This window comes from Equus asinus, chromosome X (genome assembly GCF_041296235.1).
Source record: "Equus asinus isolate D_3611 breed Donkey chromosome X, EquAss-T2T_v2, whole genome shotgun sequence".
Taxonomy (NCBI): Eukaryota; Metazoa; Chordata; class Mammalia; order Perissodactyla; family Equidae; genus Equus; species Equus asinus.
Genome location: NC_091820.1, coordinates 126837975 through 126854294, shown reverse-complemented (window position 1 = coordinate 126854294; position 16320 = coordinate 126837975). Strand labels below are relative to the sequence as shown.

At 41.6% G+C, this 16320-nt stretch overlaps 1 protein-coding gene across 6 annotated transcripts in view; it reads left to right on the top strand.

The window, feature by feature from the left end:
* FGF13 (fibroblast growth factor 13) overlaps positions 1-16320 on the top strand; it is a 488385-nt gene that overhangs the window by 108906 nt on the left and 363159 nt on the right. The window contains exon 2 of one of the 6 annotated variants that reach the window (XM_070502511.1): positions 10325-10454. The exons of the other annotated variants lie outside the window; for them this stretch is intronic. Coding sequence (XP_070358612.1) covers positions 10343-10454 — 112 coding nt within the window. The 5' untranslated portion in view covers positions 10325-10342. The remainder of the gene's footprint in view (positions 1-10324; positions 10455-16320) is intronic. 6 annotated transcript variants of the gene reach the window in all.

Genomic DNA, 16320 nt, shown 5'->3' with positions numbered 1-16320 from the left:
TATTCCCTGCAGCCAAAAGCCCCAGACAGAACCAGCTGCAGACAGCAGTTTGACAGGTTACCATGCCTTTGATGGAGATTGGTTAAGTGAGTAAGATTTGTTCTTATTTCATTATGAGGTTATTATTTCCAACTTGTATTCTAAGAAGAGAGGCTAGGTCAGTCAGACCCAGTAAACGCGTATTTACTTGATCCATTTGGCTACGTGGTTGGAAGGTAAGTGCTAAGATGGGCTGTGCCAGCAGGCATGGAATTGCCAGAGGAAGCAAGCAGGGAGCTCCACCAACTGTAGCCATGGGGGGTACAAAGACAGCAGCTCTACTGTCTACTACTAGGGGTACAGAGTTGGGCTGTCTGGAAGGGGGCTCTGGGGCAAAGGTTGCTCACAGAGGGGAGGCCTTGTTGACAGGGAGGTGAGGGGTGGCTCTGTGCTCTCTTCAGACTCACTCTCACCATCCCCCTCTGAGCTCTGGGACTGTGTAGTGGGCTTCTGGAACAGGCCTCAGCTGGCTGTCCTCACTATCCCCGTCCCATTCCAAGCCCTTTCCTCTCTCACCTGGGCTATCAGGAGAGCGCAGCACTGATCTTTCTGCCTCCAGACTTTTTGTTTGTTTGTTTGTTTTTTAAAGCTTATGATGAAATGTATGTAAGAAGAGTGCATATAATGTATGCATGAAGATTAAGAATAATTATAACAAAAAATAAAATGAATCCCCGTGTCCATCATATAGCCTTGGAAATAGAATCATACCACCTGTACTTTAGAAGCCTGTATCTGACAACTTTGCTAAATTCTTTTAATAAAATTCTAATTTATAAGATTCTTTTATTCTACGTAGTCAATCGTATTATCTGCAAATGATGATGGTTTTCTTTCTTCCTGCCTAGTCCTTGTGTGGTCTTTTCCACTGTTTTGCCTTACTGCACTGATTAAGACCTGCAGGGCAATGTTGAATCAAAGTGTACCAGTGTCCATTCTTCTTTTCTTCCTGATTTTAAATGGAGGACTTACAATATTTCACCCCTGAGTTATGATGCTTTGCATCCAAAATATTTTGTATGGATAGCTTTTATCTGGTTGGAGATATTACCACCTACAATTATCTAATAGGTTTTATTGTGAGTGGATGTCGATTTTTATCAAATGTATTTTCTGTATCTTTTGAGATGATCATATAGCATAGTTTTTTTTCTTTCCCCTTTAATCCTTTAAAGCAATGCAGTGCTTTACACTCATAGAATTTTTAATGCTAAAACAAACAGATTCTTGGAATTAACCTACCTTAGTCATGATTTATTTTCTTTTTTACACATTACTAGGTATCATTTGCTAATATTTTGTTTAGCATTTTTACATTTATGTCCACAAATTAGACTAGTATATATGTTTCCCTTCTCTATTATTCTTTTCTATTTTTGCTGCCAAGATGAACATAGCTTCCTAAAATGAGTTGGGAAATATTCCTTTCTTCTTTTCTCTAGAAGTGTTTGTATAAGATTGGACTGATCTGTATCTTGAATATTTAGTACAATAGCCTGTAAACCCCCCACTTGGGTCTGGCATTTGTTTAATGGGATATTTAAAAAATATTTTAATGGTTATATGACCATTTTTGAGTCAATTTTAAAATTTGTATTTTTCTACTAATTTAGATATTTCATTGAAATTTCCAAATTTATTGGTATAAAATTGCTCATAACATTATCTGATCGTTTTTATTGTCTGCTGCATCCATAGTTATGCCCCTTTTAATTCTTAATATTGTCTATTTGTGCCTTTGCTTCCAATACTCCTCCCTTTTATTTCAAAATCCACATAATCATCAAGACAGCGATATTAAAATGTGGTACTAGTCGTATAGTTATCTTCCATACTTACAAATCATAGGAGGACTTTCAAGGCCCTTTATGATCTAGTCCCAGCCTAGCTTTCCATCTTTTAAAAACCAGTTTTCTTACTCATTACTTTGAGTTCCAGCCCCACTGGACTACTGTGTTTCTCTTGATGTATTCTTAACTTCCATTAGTAAGTTCCTTCCCACCATTTTTACCACTGTTTCCTACATTTTCATCCTTTGAAATACTCGTTGTTTCTCAAGGCTCATCTCAAATTCTACCTGTTTCATGAAACTCTCCCCTATTTTTCCCAGAACAGAATAGGTATCTCCTTCTCCTGTGTTCCCATCACATATTTCCCCAGACTTGTCTACAGTAAGTATCATGTTCTGTTTTATATTGAATGAGTTGCTTACATGTCTGCAAAGTCCTGTAGGTTGTGAGCCTCTTGAAGGCAAGACCTTGTTTTTTTCTTGCCTGCATTCTAAGCACCTAGCAGGAGACATCTTGGAATCTGTTAAATTCAGTTGAACTGAGGAATTGAACAGGCATTTATCCCTTGGCAAAATGCAAAATTGAAAAAATGAATTGTAGGCCACTTGGTGCCATCTAGGGTAATGTGACGATATCCTTACCTCTAAAAGCTTCTTCTTCATCAAGTAGCTAAAGTCTGAAAGTCCACCATTTGAGCTTCATTTATTTATATTAATGTTTCCTTCTTGTTAAAAATGCTACCTGATCTGAGGAGCAGAGGAGGCCTTATCAGGCATTGACACCACAACCCTCACAATTTTCCATGCTCCCTAACAGCTGAGTGGATTTGCTAGATCCTTTCCTAAGAGCAGATATATTGATGAGACATGAACAAGGAGCATCTCTTATGGGGAACAAGCATGCAGAAAAGGATGGCTCGATATGCTCGTAGTTGTTAGGCTTTATTTAGTATGTACTATATTCCAAGTACTGTGCCAAGTCATATGTTATCTTCACACCAACTCAAAGAGGTAGGTACTGTTATCGCTTTCATTTATACAGATGAAGAAACTGAGGTTCAGGGAGGTTAAGTAACTTAGCCAAGGCTACTCAGCTAGTAAATGGCAGATCTGCTATTCAAAGCGAGGTCTGGTGGACTCTCTTCTTCTACCCAATCCATCTCTTCTTTGTGACCTCATCTCAAAACCACAGCTATTTATTGAGCCCCCATTATGTGAGTAGCCTTTGCCTGCCTTTCCACTCCCTCATGGTCAGTTTTTCAGCTATTTTAGTGGTCAAAAGTGACCTCCTGCTTGCTGTCTGATCTTGGAAGCTGCTGGAATGACGTAAGAATGTCTGCAACTGCTTGGGCTGCTTCCTGTCCCTATAGGATCTCTCTCTACTCCCTCAGTGGGGGCTTCTGGGTTTCAGAAGGGTCTGGAACATCTTTAGAAATAAAAGTCTCTGCTTTGTCATGTCATTCCCACCTCATCTATGGGCTGTTCCTGAAACCTTAACGGACAACATTAGTTTTTGGAAACAACAGCTTCCTTGATTAAAGGGAAGGGAGACAGTTGTTTCCAAGGAAGCTGGGAAGTAGCTCAGAGGGCCAACCAGAGACCATGAATGTTTGGAGACTGTGTATATTTAGGGGCAATTTGTAGTTTACTGTTTCCAGGCAGTTCTCTGCTGGCTGGGAGAGCAGTTTTCTCTCCCCTCACACCACCAAACCATTGAGCCAAAATTTAGGTCTGCCAGATCAATAGTCTTACAGGTCGTCTGGTCTAAACTCAACATTGTGTAGATGAGGAACTGGAGGCCCAGAGAAGGGGCAGTGTCTCATCCAGAGTCACATAAAGTGGGAGTCAAGGCTGCATTAAGTCTCAGGGCTTTTGATGGAATGTTCCAGATTGGGAAACTTTGTTGGCCCTCAGTGCAGACTACCCTTTCTTATCAGTTAGCTTTGCAAGGGAACATGCTCTTTATATTCACTTAGGCTTTAAGTGCCTTGAAGACAGAGAACACATTTTGTAGTTGATTTGGGACTCTAGCATGACTTGCACATAGTTGGCCCTTGGTGGGGGATTGGTGGCTTGACTGGGTCAGCCTTCTTCTCTTCTGACCCTAACTCAAGAGGACTTCTACTCTCTCCGTATGACATCGCCCTTGGCAAGGTGCAGCCTCTCACCATGGGCAACTCCTCTCACCCAGAGATGGCCCCTCAGTGCACTGAACCTCAGGACTTCCACATCCAGCCCCTCCATTAGCTCCAGTTTCTTGAGGCCCGTAACAAATGTTGTTTCTAATTAACGCAGGTTTGTTAAAATGGCCTCGCGTTGCATTCATAACAGTTTGTAGAGTGTCTTTTCACTTACTTTAGAGATATATGGTAATTCTTCATGCAGCACCAGTAAGAAAGGTATATAATTATGTCTATCATGTCCATAAGATGCAGAACAATTTGGTTATGAATCTTGGTTTTCTGGGCCCTGCCACTTTAAGAAAGGAAGCCTCCCTTGGGATATTAATCTAATTACAAACAAAGGGGCACTATAGAGGACTGGTATGAAAGATAACCATATTTCTGAGTGATATGTCAGGTTGCTACTTTTTTCTTCATTTGCATTCCTATATCATGCTGAGGTGCTACTCTTGGCATCCTCTACCAAGCAGAGTGACCTTCAAGTCACTTCATCTTTCCAACCTCAGTCTCTTCATCCATTGATAGAGAGAAAAACATTGGGAGGATGCAAAGAAGTAACACCTGCCAAAGCACTTGGACATGGTGCATGCAGTTCTCTGGGCAGTAGCGGTACGATGGTTCATTATTGGAGGGCTCAGAAAATAATAAAATTTGCTTGTTGGGGATGGGGATGTTGTAAGAATAGAGACACTGCTGTGCTCTTGCGCACATCCCCTAAGCCCAGTGTCCTGAGTTGCTACCCAGCATGTGCGTCTTGGTTCCATGGAAACCCAGCAGACTGGAGCCACTGGCATCTCCAGCAGTCTGAGGAAATTAGTTGTCCTGCCCCAGAAGAGCAGTTTATAAAGATAACTCTAAACCCCCAGTGTGGATTCTGGAATCACACCTTCCTTTAATATCCAAAATAACAGCTGACCAAGTCCTGCAGTAAATCTCGAGCCCTCTTCAATGTCTTTGAGAGCCCCCGCTCCCTGGCAGAGGTGGGGGCTTATCTTTTTCTTGAGACAATTCCAGCTGCCACTTGCTTCTCCACTGTCCCCTGGCTCTCCCAGCAATAGCAGATGGTTAAAAGTATACATGAGCATCTCTGAAGGCAGCTGCCAAGGAGGAGCTGCCTGAAAGTTATGAGCACATGCAGGGCAGTAAGTTGGAATTAGCAAGGGACGACTTTGAAGGGAAGAAATCATGTGGATGTGTAAGCTGGGGTGTGATTGTGACAACTCGCCCCAGTCCGCCAGAGCCGTATCTTCCACCTGATGTGTTGCAAAAGGCTGGCTGGCCCATTAATTTTACATCTCTTTTCATAGGGATGGCTTTGCTTGCAGTTGGTTCTGGTAAGTAGTACTCCACAGGTGTCTGCAGCATGCCCCACTGCTCATCCCTGGAAGACTTGATTATTCTTGTCCCTGCTGGTTGCTCTAAGCTCTCTTGTTTGCTTGCACTTGTTCCATTTTTAGCCTTGGTGAGAGTTGTGAAATAGATTTTGTTAAAGGAAGACTTGAGATATGTTCTACTGGTATAGACAAGGCTTTATTGAGTATTACTGCTTTATCCTAAGATCAGTAACTCATCTTAGGAGAGAAAACCAAATCCACCTAGTTAATTTTCAGCAGAGATCTTCACTGAATGGTGGGAAGATTGTGCAAATTCTTTTCAGTAGGTAAAACATAAACCTGCAGGGCTGGGGATTAGTTTCTCTGGTGGGGCTTTTTGGGTTCTTGGGATGTCTAGATAACTGCTCTATGCCTCCCAGCTACTTTGGCAGAGTTGCAGTTCTTAAATCTTGACTTCTGAATGGACATATCTAATCACCAAGTAGCTTTTTCTATTAGCTCTTATCCTGGGGGGCAGGTGCCTTTGTTGTTTGAGGATTGGTACAGTGAAAAGTCCCAGCTAGGAGCCAAGACCCAGAAAAGCAGTGGTCATAGACAATGGGATGCAGTTGGTGATGTGGTCACAGTAAGGGCTGTTGTCTGGAGCTGGCTGGCTTCTGCAAGTACATCCCGCCCACAAACCCCTCTCTGAAAAGGCACTTAGTAGAGATGTGTTGATGAGGTCATAAAGCTTGGGATTTTAGGATGGAAAAAGGCACTCAATTATGCCACATTTTGGCTAAACACAGCCCAGAATAGAGGGACTGAGTATTCAGAAGCTATTTAGTTAGTCATGTCCCTTTAGGGAGCAAGAGCCTCTAAGGAGTATGGTGTGTGTGAGCTGGGACTACTTACTGCTTCAGATCACTTAAGGACCACTAAGCAATTAAGCACAGACCTAGTGGAAGAGAAGGGAAAGTCTATCAAGCAAGCACCTCTCTACGCTTCTCAGGGCACTGCCCCAATTCAGGTGGGCTCTCGTTACCTCTTGTCTGTACTATTGCAATAAACAGCCTCCTAATTGTTCTCCAACTTCCTGCATCTCTCCTCTCTGGCCTCTTCCTCCTCCAACATTTACCATAAAGCAGTGCTAGGTATGTCCTTCTAAGGCCCAGTTTTAATCACCTTCATCTTGTACTCAGACTGCAGCAGCTGAGAAATAGTCTATCCTCCTCGGCTTCCTGTCTATGGGTTTCCCAACCAACCAAACAGCCTCATGTTCCTCTGTTCTCCTTTCCCTGTACTCATTTCCAGCCAAACTGGGCCCTTCAATGTTTCCTCAACACACTCTCAAGTTTTCTGCCTCTGCCACAGCTGTTTGCTTACATCTATTTCTCCTTCTCATAATTTTACCTGCCATTTGTCAATATCATCTACTTTACTAAACTTTCCTTGACATCCTGCCCCAGTTGGAAAGGATTTTTCTTCCTTCGAACTTACATAGCCTGGTGATTGAACTTCCCTCTTGGCTTGAATTCATCTTCCTTGTGACTTGTCTGTGTCCCTTAGTGAACAATGAGCTCTTTGAGGGCCATGGCCCATGCCTGATTCATTGTCACCTTCTGCCTTGAGACCCTAACAGAACCCTTGATAAGTGTTGGAGTGGCACCGCCTGCCACTCTGAAAAGCTTGCAAAAATCTGAGATTCTGTGGGAGGTGATGAAAACGCATTGCTCCCCTTCTCAGGACTTCAGGTTTTTGGTCTGCCAATCAAACAGGTTGTAAATTTTGCTTTTCAAGGTCCTGGCTAGCACTAGTATTCTATGACCCAACTTTCCAAGAAGGATTTGTATAACTGAGTTTTCTACTTAGGGCTCAAATGTTTCCCTCTGCAGCCTGGGCTCATGCTACCTTTTGCTATCATTGGATAGGGACAGAGACCAAGGGATAGCCTCTGCTTTTTTGCCTTCTGGGACCTCAGTTCTCCCAATATTTCTAGTGCCTTTCTGATGTGTGACCCTGTAAACCAAGGCAGTGTTATGTAGTCATGCAGAATCTGCCAAACACAGTTGTAATGCAGGTTTAACATTGGGTACAATGCCTGCTACATAGTAAGAATGCAATGAAGCTATGCTGTTTTCATTATCATTAGTAGTAATCACTTTCCAATAAGACAGACCTGAGTTCAAACCCTGCTACTGTCACTTGCTAGTGTTGTGACTATTAATGTCACTTTCTTCATCTATAGGAACCTCTACTGGGGACTGACCCTGCAGATGCATTGTTAGTCTTAAGTAAGTTATTTCATGTTAATCTGCCTTACATGGTCATGGCACTTGACATATTATAGCTCAAAAATGTAGTTCTTGTTATGGTGATGATGATGATGATGTGCGTTATAGTATAGCAGCTTACTAAATTCATCCAAAAGCCAATTTTAAGTGCCTACTATATTCAAGGAGCTATGAAAAGCGCCTTTATAATAATGGTGACAAAGATGATGTTACTCTTACCTGTCACTAATATTTATTGAGCACTTTCTCTGCTGTGGGCAGATTGAAGAGCTCTACATGTATCATTTCATCATATCCTTAGCAACGAGCCTAGGAGATAAATACTATTATTATCCTCATTTTATAGATGAGGAGAGCAAACCATAGAGAAGTTGAGGAATTTGCAGAATGTCACCCCAGGGTTTGAGTTCAGGTGAAGAAACTGTGGCATATAAAGCTAGTTAGTGACAGAACCCAAATTTGAGTCTTTTGTCTCCAAAAATCTCTTATTTCTACCACACCATAGCCAGTGAATGGAAATAACTATGTGGAGGTCTACACGGACATGAACAGGACATCTGAAGCATTGCTTTCACCCCTTCATAAGAGTCTAATTAGGTACCGTATAGAGGTAGCCGCAAGGAAGTTCAGATATTTAAAAATCTTATAATGATGATACTATTTTTGATTCAATTCAATTATTTTACAGAGCTCGAAGGACCTTAGTATTTATGTAGTCCAGGAGCTTTCAACTTTGATTTACCTTTTGAAATAAATTAGAGTGTGCTGTCAGAGTCTATGAGCTACCTGCTGCCCTGTATGCCAAGACTCCTCCGGGGTGCTTCAGCCACTGTCCTCAGCTGCTCCACTGCTTTGCTTCCACTAAAACGCACACACACCACACACACACAATGGAACTTATTATTGGGGTTTTATCATAACCTGAGTACCCCCCACTGGAATGTGTTCTTTGTATGTGTGTCACTGTGGAAAAATGGTTGTGAAAATCACAACCTTCTCATTTTATCCCTGGATTGGAGACTATGTGAGGAGACGTATCATTGACATTCCTCTTGAAGTTTGGTCTATATCTACCTATGTATAGTGGTCAGATTTAATGTTGGAGGTTATTCATTTTGGGGGGTTTTCTTTAAAGTGATGCTGAGTGAATCCCACTGTGGCTGGCTTTGTTGAATCTGCTTCGGGAAACTGTAGGTTGTTCCTTTATGTCAAAATCCCCACTGTAAAATTGGCCCTAGTTCTCAATTGATTATGTGCACAGATAGGGATATGTTAACCAAATAGGATTTCCTCTGCTCTCCTTCCTGCTCAAGTTATCACTTAACATGTCATCATTGGCTCTTTGATAGGCAGGAAACAAGTTGAGAGCCTTTGTTCGGAAGTCTAGGGAGTGACCCTGAATCAACATATAAGACTTCTCTGGTGGTGTGTGCAGTGGGCTGGATCCAGATTAAATTCAGATCATTGCCTCCAAATGTATCCAAACTCCTCAGAATGCCAGAGGTGCCCAGAATGTTTGAAAAACCTGGTATTTTACAAGAATGGGCATACCTCAGCTCAGATTCCAAATAGCTAAATGGAGGTGTCACGAAACTGCAAGTCAATGACATGTAACTTAAAGTGCCCAGAAGATCTTTGCTGCCTCCATCATGTCAATGCTTCCTTGATTCCAGATAGCAGATCACTGACAACCTGGCAGTCCAACTATGGAGATACACACTCGAGAACCATTTGATCATAGGCCTTCTCAGAAGTTAATCCATACAATGTACAAGTCAAGTATAATTTTCTTGCCTGTGGATGGAAAGATTTTTTTGTCTCTCAAATAAATGATCTAGCTGGGTTATGGAGTCAGGACAGTGTGAGAGGTGCAGACATAGAAACTGCTGTGTTAATGACAGTGTTTTTGAGACCCAGATCTTCAGCTTTCCTGGGGATAAAATAATAGGGCCTAGAAGGTGTGGAGCATTACTGAACTAATAAAAAACCCATCACCTGCTCTCACAACCGAAATAATACAACTATGAAAACATACAGACAATATACAGTATTTCAAAGGATTTTGGGTGCACAAAGCAATTCTGGAAAATGGCATGAGGCAGAGAATTTGATCAAACAGTAAATATTTATTTAAAAATAATTATAAAGGGGCCCAGAAAATTAAATGAAGAAAAGACTAGTAGTGGATTTTTATGGAATGAACACTGGACAAGGACACTTGAATTCTAAATCTGATTTTGCATATGTGTGTCCAAGTCTTCTCTGGCTCAGTCATTCTGTAAAATGAAATGACTGAACTGTCTTGCAGTTCTGACATCCTATCCCTATGGTAATGACATGATGACAACTGCATATTGGTCAATAATATACACCTCCCTGAAACAAAGTGAAAAGACTTCTTTTACATTTTGATCTCGGTGTGCAGAGTATTTACATGTTGGACACACAGAGAGTAAAGAGGCAAATTTTTCGCATCCGGAATGAAGTTACCTGCACTCAGTGTTCATGGCTTAATTTTTATTTTCATGTTATTGAAGTGAAATTCACATAACAATTAGCCATTTTAAAATGTACAATTCAGTGGCATTTAGTACATTCACAGTGTTGTGCACCCATTAATTCTATCTAGTTCCAAAACATTTTAATCACGCCAAAAGGGAACCCCAGACTCATTGAGCAGTCACTCTCCATTCCCCTCTCCCCTAGGATGGCAGAATTTTTTAAATGGACCTTCAAAGTGATTTCAAGAGTGGATTGGGTGTCTGGGCAGCTGCAGCAGAGAAAGTAACAAATCCCTGCCTTTATCTCTTGGTCAGAGTGAATGAGGGGACAGCAGGTAAGTGCCTATCTGGCATCCTGGGAGGCCCAGGCCTCCCTGAAACCAGCATTATCAGCCTCTGAAATGGAGTTTTGGCTACTTTGACTCAGAGACTTATAGTTAGGGACCCTATCTGTCATGGTGTTGAACAAATACAAGTTCATTGTTTTTAAAAAAAATAGCTAAAAAACCCCCAGAAAGTTCAGCTAAGTCCAAAGAAAAAGTAAAAATCACCTAAGTTCCTATTATGCAGAAAGAATCACCTTTTGTGTAAAGTCTTTCAGAATTTTTCTGTGCATTCTAGCACTACTATATATTTACAAAAGTGAGATCATATGGTACTTTTTGTTATTTTACTTCTAAGGTAAAATATGTTTGTTAAAATTCATGCAAGGTAGGTTTACAAAGTGTAAAATAGAACACCTGTTTTCTAACTTTCCTTTTTTCCATTCCACAGTATATTTTGAACAAAATTTTCTGTCGATAAATATACTTTCAGAGCATCATTTTCATTGCTGCCTAGTAGTCTATGATATGTATATATTACAATTTCCTCAACTAGGCTCCTTTTTTGGACATTCAGGCAGTTTCCAGTTGTCAGCTATCATGATGGTGCTGCAGCCTGTGCCTAAATTTGTGCCCACATCTTCTGTTAGTTCCTTTGGACAAGTGTGAATACGTGCTTTTTGCTCGTAATGATGATGAGGATGCAAGGTAATGAAACTAAGGCAAATATTTAGTTGCTCACTTTGGGGTCGGCTATTTTGCAAACACACTGGGTGGCTCTTTTTATTTTACACAGCATGCCCATACTCGTTATTTCATTTAATACTACCAGTGGCTGTTAGCTAATATTTCTTGCAGACATATACAGTAGACACTGTGCTGTGTGCTTTATACAAAGGCATCTTATTTAATTTTATTTCTTATGTACTATTATTATCTCCATTTTAGAGATGGAGAGAGGAGGCTCAGAGAGATTATGCAAATTGCCCAAAGTGTTATAAGTAGTAGAGCCAAAATTTTACTTTGGTCTTTTGGATTCTAGTTCCAGTGTTCTTTCCAGTATACCACAAGGCCGCTGTGAATTACAAGATATTCCAAGGCTATATATGGGAAGTGATTTAGATTCCACACCAGTTAACTTGGAAAGATTTAAGAATAAGGAAACAACATGGTATTCATAGACTGTGTCCCCTCCCTTCCCAGCCCAGACTGGCTTCCTCTGGGGATGCCTGCCTGTGCTTGATTTCACCATGTGGTCCATAAGTGGGGCGCCTGCCATGCTGGATCCTTTCCTGAAGTAAGACTAGAGTAGCCATGTCTGAGTCGGCCAGGTGTGATTTATGAAAGTTCGAAAAGGGGGCGGGAGCAGAGATTAGGAGAGGTCTCACTTACATTAAGAGTCGCTGTGAATTAGGTTCTGGGGCCAAGTGCTCAAGTGAATTCATCATTAAAGAGCCAATAAAAGATATTAAAGGACAAATTGGCTGAGCTTCATTGGACTCTTTCATTCTGTGCTGAAGAACAAATGATAGTTTGTGCTATTTATTTCTTAGAAAAAAGAAGCTGTAAAATGAGATGTACACATCTGTAGGCCTCCAGGGAGACTATCTTCCTGGGAAGAAAGCTGGGGGCTATGGGAAGGCAGCTAAGGCTCCATCCAGGGAGCTAAATAATTTTGGCACTGGGACTGTCTGCCTTCTTCCAAGGACATCTGCTGAAGCTCCATACTGTGTCCTGCCTGGCCTTGGCGCTTGGTGGCTCCACTGACCCGGATCACAGAGCCAAGCTGGAGACTGCGAAGACTATGGATTTACAGCAGTCAGAGCTGCGAGGGTCCTTGGAGATCATCTAAGATGCCAACTGCCTGCATTGACTGGTGAGGAAACCAAGGCCCAGACAAGGAAGAGGACTTATCCAAGGTGCCCAAACCGGTGACTGCCAGTGTCGGAGTTTAGTAGTCACATTTGCAATCTTCAGTATGTTATATTCGCCACTGACGTTGATATGTAGAACTAAATGCTTTCTTTTCCTTCTCCTTTTCTCCCTCCTCCACCTTTTCTATCTTCTCTGCTCCTCCTTCCTCCCCCATTGTCCCTTTATCTTCCTCCTCCTCTTTCATTTTCATCTTCTCCATTCTCACATTCTTAACAACTTCTCTGGTCTGTATCATGCATGCTATCTAATTAACAAACCATTCTTAGATCCACTGTCGCATTTGCTCCTTCATCCATCCTGGCTACGGTGCTCAGAAACTGAACATCTTACACACAGACAGAAAGTGCAAGCCAAAGACCCCCTCTCCGTTCAGGCTGGCTGGCTTCCTGAGCATTGCACAGGTGGTATATACAGGCCATGGACTTCCTCCCTGACATACTTTCTGTAGATGTTTGAGCGTTGGACTTTCCCTGGCACAGCCTCAGGCTCAGTGGCAAGGAAGGAAGGAAGTTAAGAAGCTTTCCTGTCATTGGATCCGGATCCTAAATAGACCTTTGCTTGGCAAGCATGCTTCCCATATTCCCTGGCTGGCCCTGCTCTGTGGGTAGGGCCTCAATCACTGGCACTCTTTAGTCAAGACCAGGTTCACTGCAGGCATCATCACTCACATGGATGCCTCCCTGAAAAGCATCACTCTGGCCTCCTCGGACATTAGATTTCTATCCAAAAGATGAGGGAGTTGGAGGGAGGGGGGTGGGAGGGAAGAAAGGAGGGGCATGGGGGAGAGAAATGGGGAGAGAACTATAAGCCTACAAAAGGGAATTTCACACACAGTGAGAATTCATGTTTTTCTTCCCTTCATTCATTTTTTCATTCATTCCACAGATGTTCACTGAGTACCTAACAAGTGCCTGGCACTACTTTTGGCTACAGGATACAGCATTATCCTCCAGGAGTTTATAATATCGGGGGGAGGCAGATAGTAAACAAATAAATAGATCTATATTATATTATCAGGTAATTGCTATAATGTCATAATAATATGAAGAAAAATAAAACAAGTGTGTTTGTTTCCTAGTATTGTGGGAAGGTTGTCCTTAGGAGCAGGGACACTTCATCCACAGTTAACAGAGAGCAGGCAGAGTCTATGGGTATAAATGCTGGTAGGTGAGTAGACGTGGTATGGGGAGAACATGGAATTTCTTCTAATTTTTTTCTCATTGCAATCAGAAGCTAGGTCATAGGCTGAGAGTGAGGAGAAAGGAAGGAGAGTTAGAGGAGTGAGCATAGAGGGGACAATATGAAATAGACTCAAGGAGAAAAGACAAATGAATGGACTATGGTAATCGAGTAGGATGGTAGATAGCACTGAAGGCCCACGCTTGAGGTTTGGAGGTCATCAGTTTAAAGGAGAACAGGCAACATGGATGTGAGTTGGGAGAAGGTGTGAAGTCATTAAAGGTTTGGATTTAACCTGAGTTAGGGTTTTGTCAAGGGTGCCTGACAGAGGGAGAGAGGAGTGGGGAAGAGAGGGAGGGAAGGGGAATTGAGGCTGTATACCAACCTTCTTTTGGATTTGTCTCCCTCAGCCTCCTTAGTGTTTCCTTGTTACCTTTTTGTCTTGTTTTATAACTTGGCAGGTAACACTTCTACACAGGCATGAAATATGTCCTCGCTAGCTACAAATAGATATGGGGGAGAGAGTGAGAGAATGGCAAAGCTCCGGAAAAAGCACATGTATGTAAGCAAGAGAGATTGACACTAAACTTGTAGAATATTTAATTTTGAGAAACTTCATAACAGGTATTTTGGGAATAAAACATGCTATAAGTCTGCTTTTTATGATCTTTTGAGGAAGCAGTATCTCCATTTTGGTCAATGTAAAAGCCTTCTGGTCTTTTGTTAATAATAATAATAGCAACTACTACTATTTTTTGAGTACTTACCATGGTGAAGGCACGTCACTAAGTGCTTTAGATGCATTAACTCATTTAATCCTCACAATAGTCACAGGAGTTAAGTGCTATTACCTCCAGTTTTAGATGAGGTTAGGTAATTTGTCCAATATGACACAGCTAACAAGCTTCAGAGCTAGGTTTTGAAACCAGAACTTTGTGATTACATAGACCACACTCTTAACTACTCCTGCACTGCCCTTTGGCACCCACGACTTTGTCAGTATACTCATCCATCTCTCTGTCCATTCAATAGAACTCTCCCAATGTCCACTCTGTGCTAAGTCTTTGCTGTTAGTTGCTGGGTGGGGAGAGTGTGTGGGTGGAGTTCAGCCACCAATCCTTCGTCCTTTTTGTGCTCATTTAGGGATTCTAAAAGGAGCTAGAAGGGGAGTGGCCTTTGTCCAGGGAAGCCGTTCTAGAAACTTCTCTCCTGGACTTGTTCTGTGGGACTGTGCCTCTACCTCCTTCATCTCTGAGACCTTCATATATCTTCTGGTTTTGCTGGTTCTGTGGGTATTAGGTTTCCATCTTCCTCTCCACGCTATCATTCTGCCCCTTGCCCCTGCCCCTGCCCCTTTCTCTGAGGTCTTAACTCTTGTAGGAGAGTCTGAGACCTGCTCCTGGCTCCCACCTACCAGGCTTAGCATGACAAATTACCTTCCTATCATGCTGAATACTGGCATGTAAAATAGAATGTGCTTTCTGCTCATATCTCCTATATCCATTTAGATCCGAGAAGCCTGTATCATCAACATAAAACCCATAGAAGCAACGCATGCTGGGAATCGGTCCTCCATATCAGAGCTGATCAGGATGGATCGGTGAATTCTGTAGATCGCATCTGTCTTAAACAGAAAATTAGCTATGCTTGACTTCAGCTATCACATTTTGCCTGCTGTGAGCTTGCTCTACCCTTCTATGAAATATTTTTTCCAACAGTGCAGAAGAAACACACAAGATTGATTAGAGTTGGCACAATTTGTGCATACCTCTGCAGTTATTATTGTAGTAGCTGCTTTAAAAGACTCAAAAAATCTTTTAGCCAATTTTGTTGCTCTATAAAGTTTCATTTAAATTTTAGTGGGTATATTTATGTGTAAATCGGATCAACTTCCAATGATAGCTCCTTATTGTAAGCTTTTTGATGTTCTGTTTGCCTGAGCAGATTGATTTGCCATTATGGGAAAACGTTTGAACTAAAAAAGTCTTCTGAACTTAGTTCACTAATCTTATCAAAGAAAATAGAAGCAGAACATGTAGACAGAAACCTGCAAATTAAATTTACTTTTCCAATTCAAATGTATTTGATCTGCATTCGTTATGGAACTAGGGTAGTAGTTGCTTCTTGATTCTGCAATAACATTGAGGTTTAGACTATTTTCGAAAGTCTTTAAAAATTCAGCGGGGAAAAGAATTGGCAATATTAACTGCTAATAATATCTACTCTTTAGTATTAAGTTAGGCTACCTCATAGCTTCTGTCATTGTCTTTACAATCCCATCTATCAGGACTGGGGAGCACTGTCCAATGGTACCATCTTTGGAAACGGCTGGGCCAGCCTCGCTACATGGTGACAGATTGTTTAGGGGAAGTAGCAGCACAAGTGTTAGAATACTTGCAAAGATGATTTGCACCCGTGTAAATGTCCAATTTATTCTGCTTGATTCACAGGGATGGGTTATTTCACATGGTTTTCTTCAGATTTGGAGAACTGTGCTAATGACCTGAGCTGTTGCTTTCTTTCTTTCTTTCTATCTATCTCTCTTGCCTGTTTTTAATCATTCCAAAACCTACTGACTCTTAACTAGGCATAGGAATCAGAACCACTGTGGGAACTTAAAAAAAAAAAAACACAAAAAAAGAAATAGTCAAGCTTGAGCCCTAGAGATGTTCAAGTAGCTCAAGTAGATGGAAGGTAATAGGAAAAGAGGAGGTCACATGGACTTTGGTCTCAATCCTGATTCTGTCATTTGCTGGTCATGTGC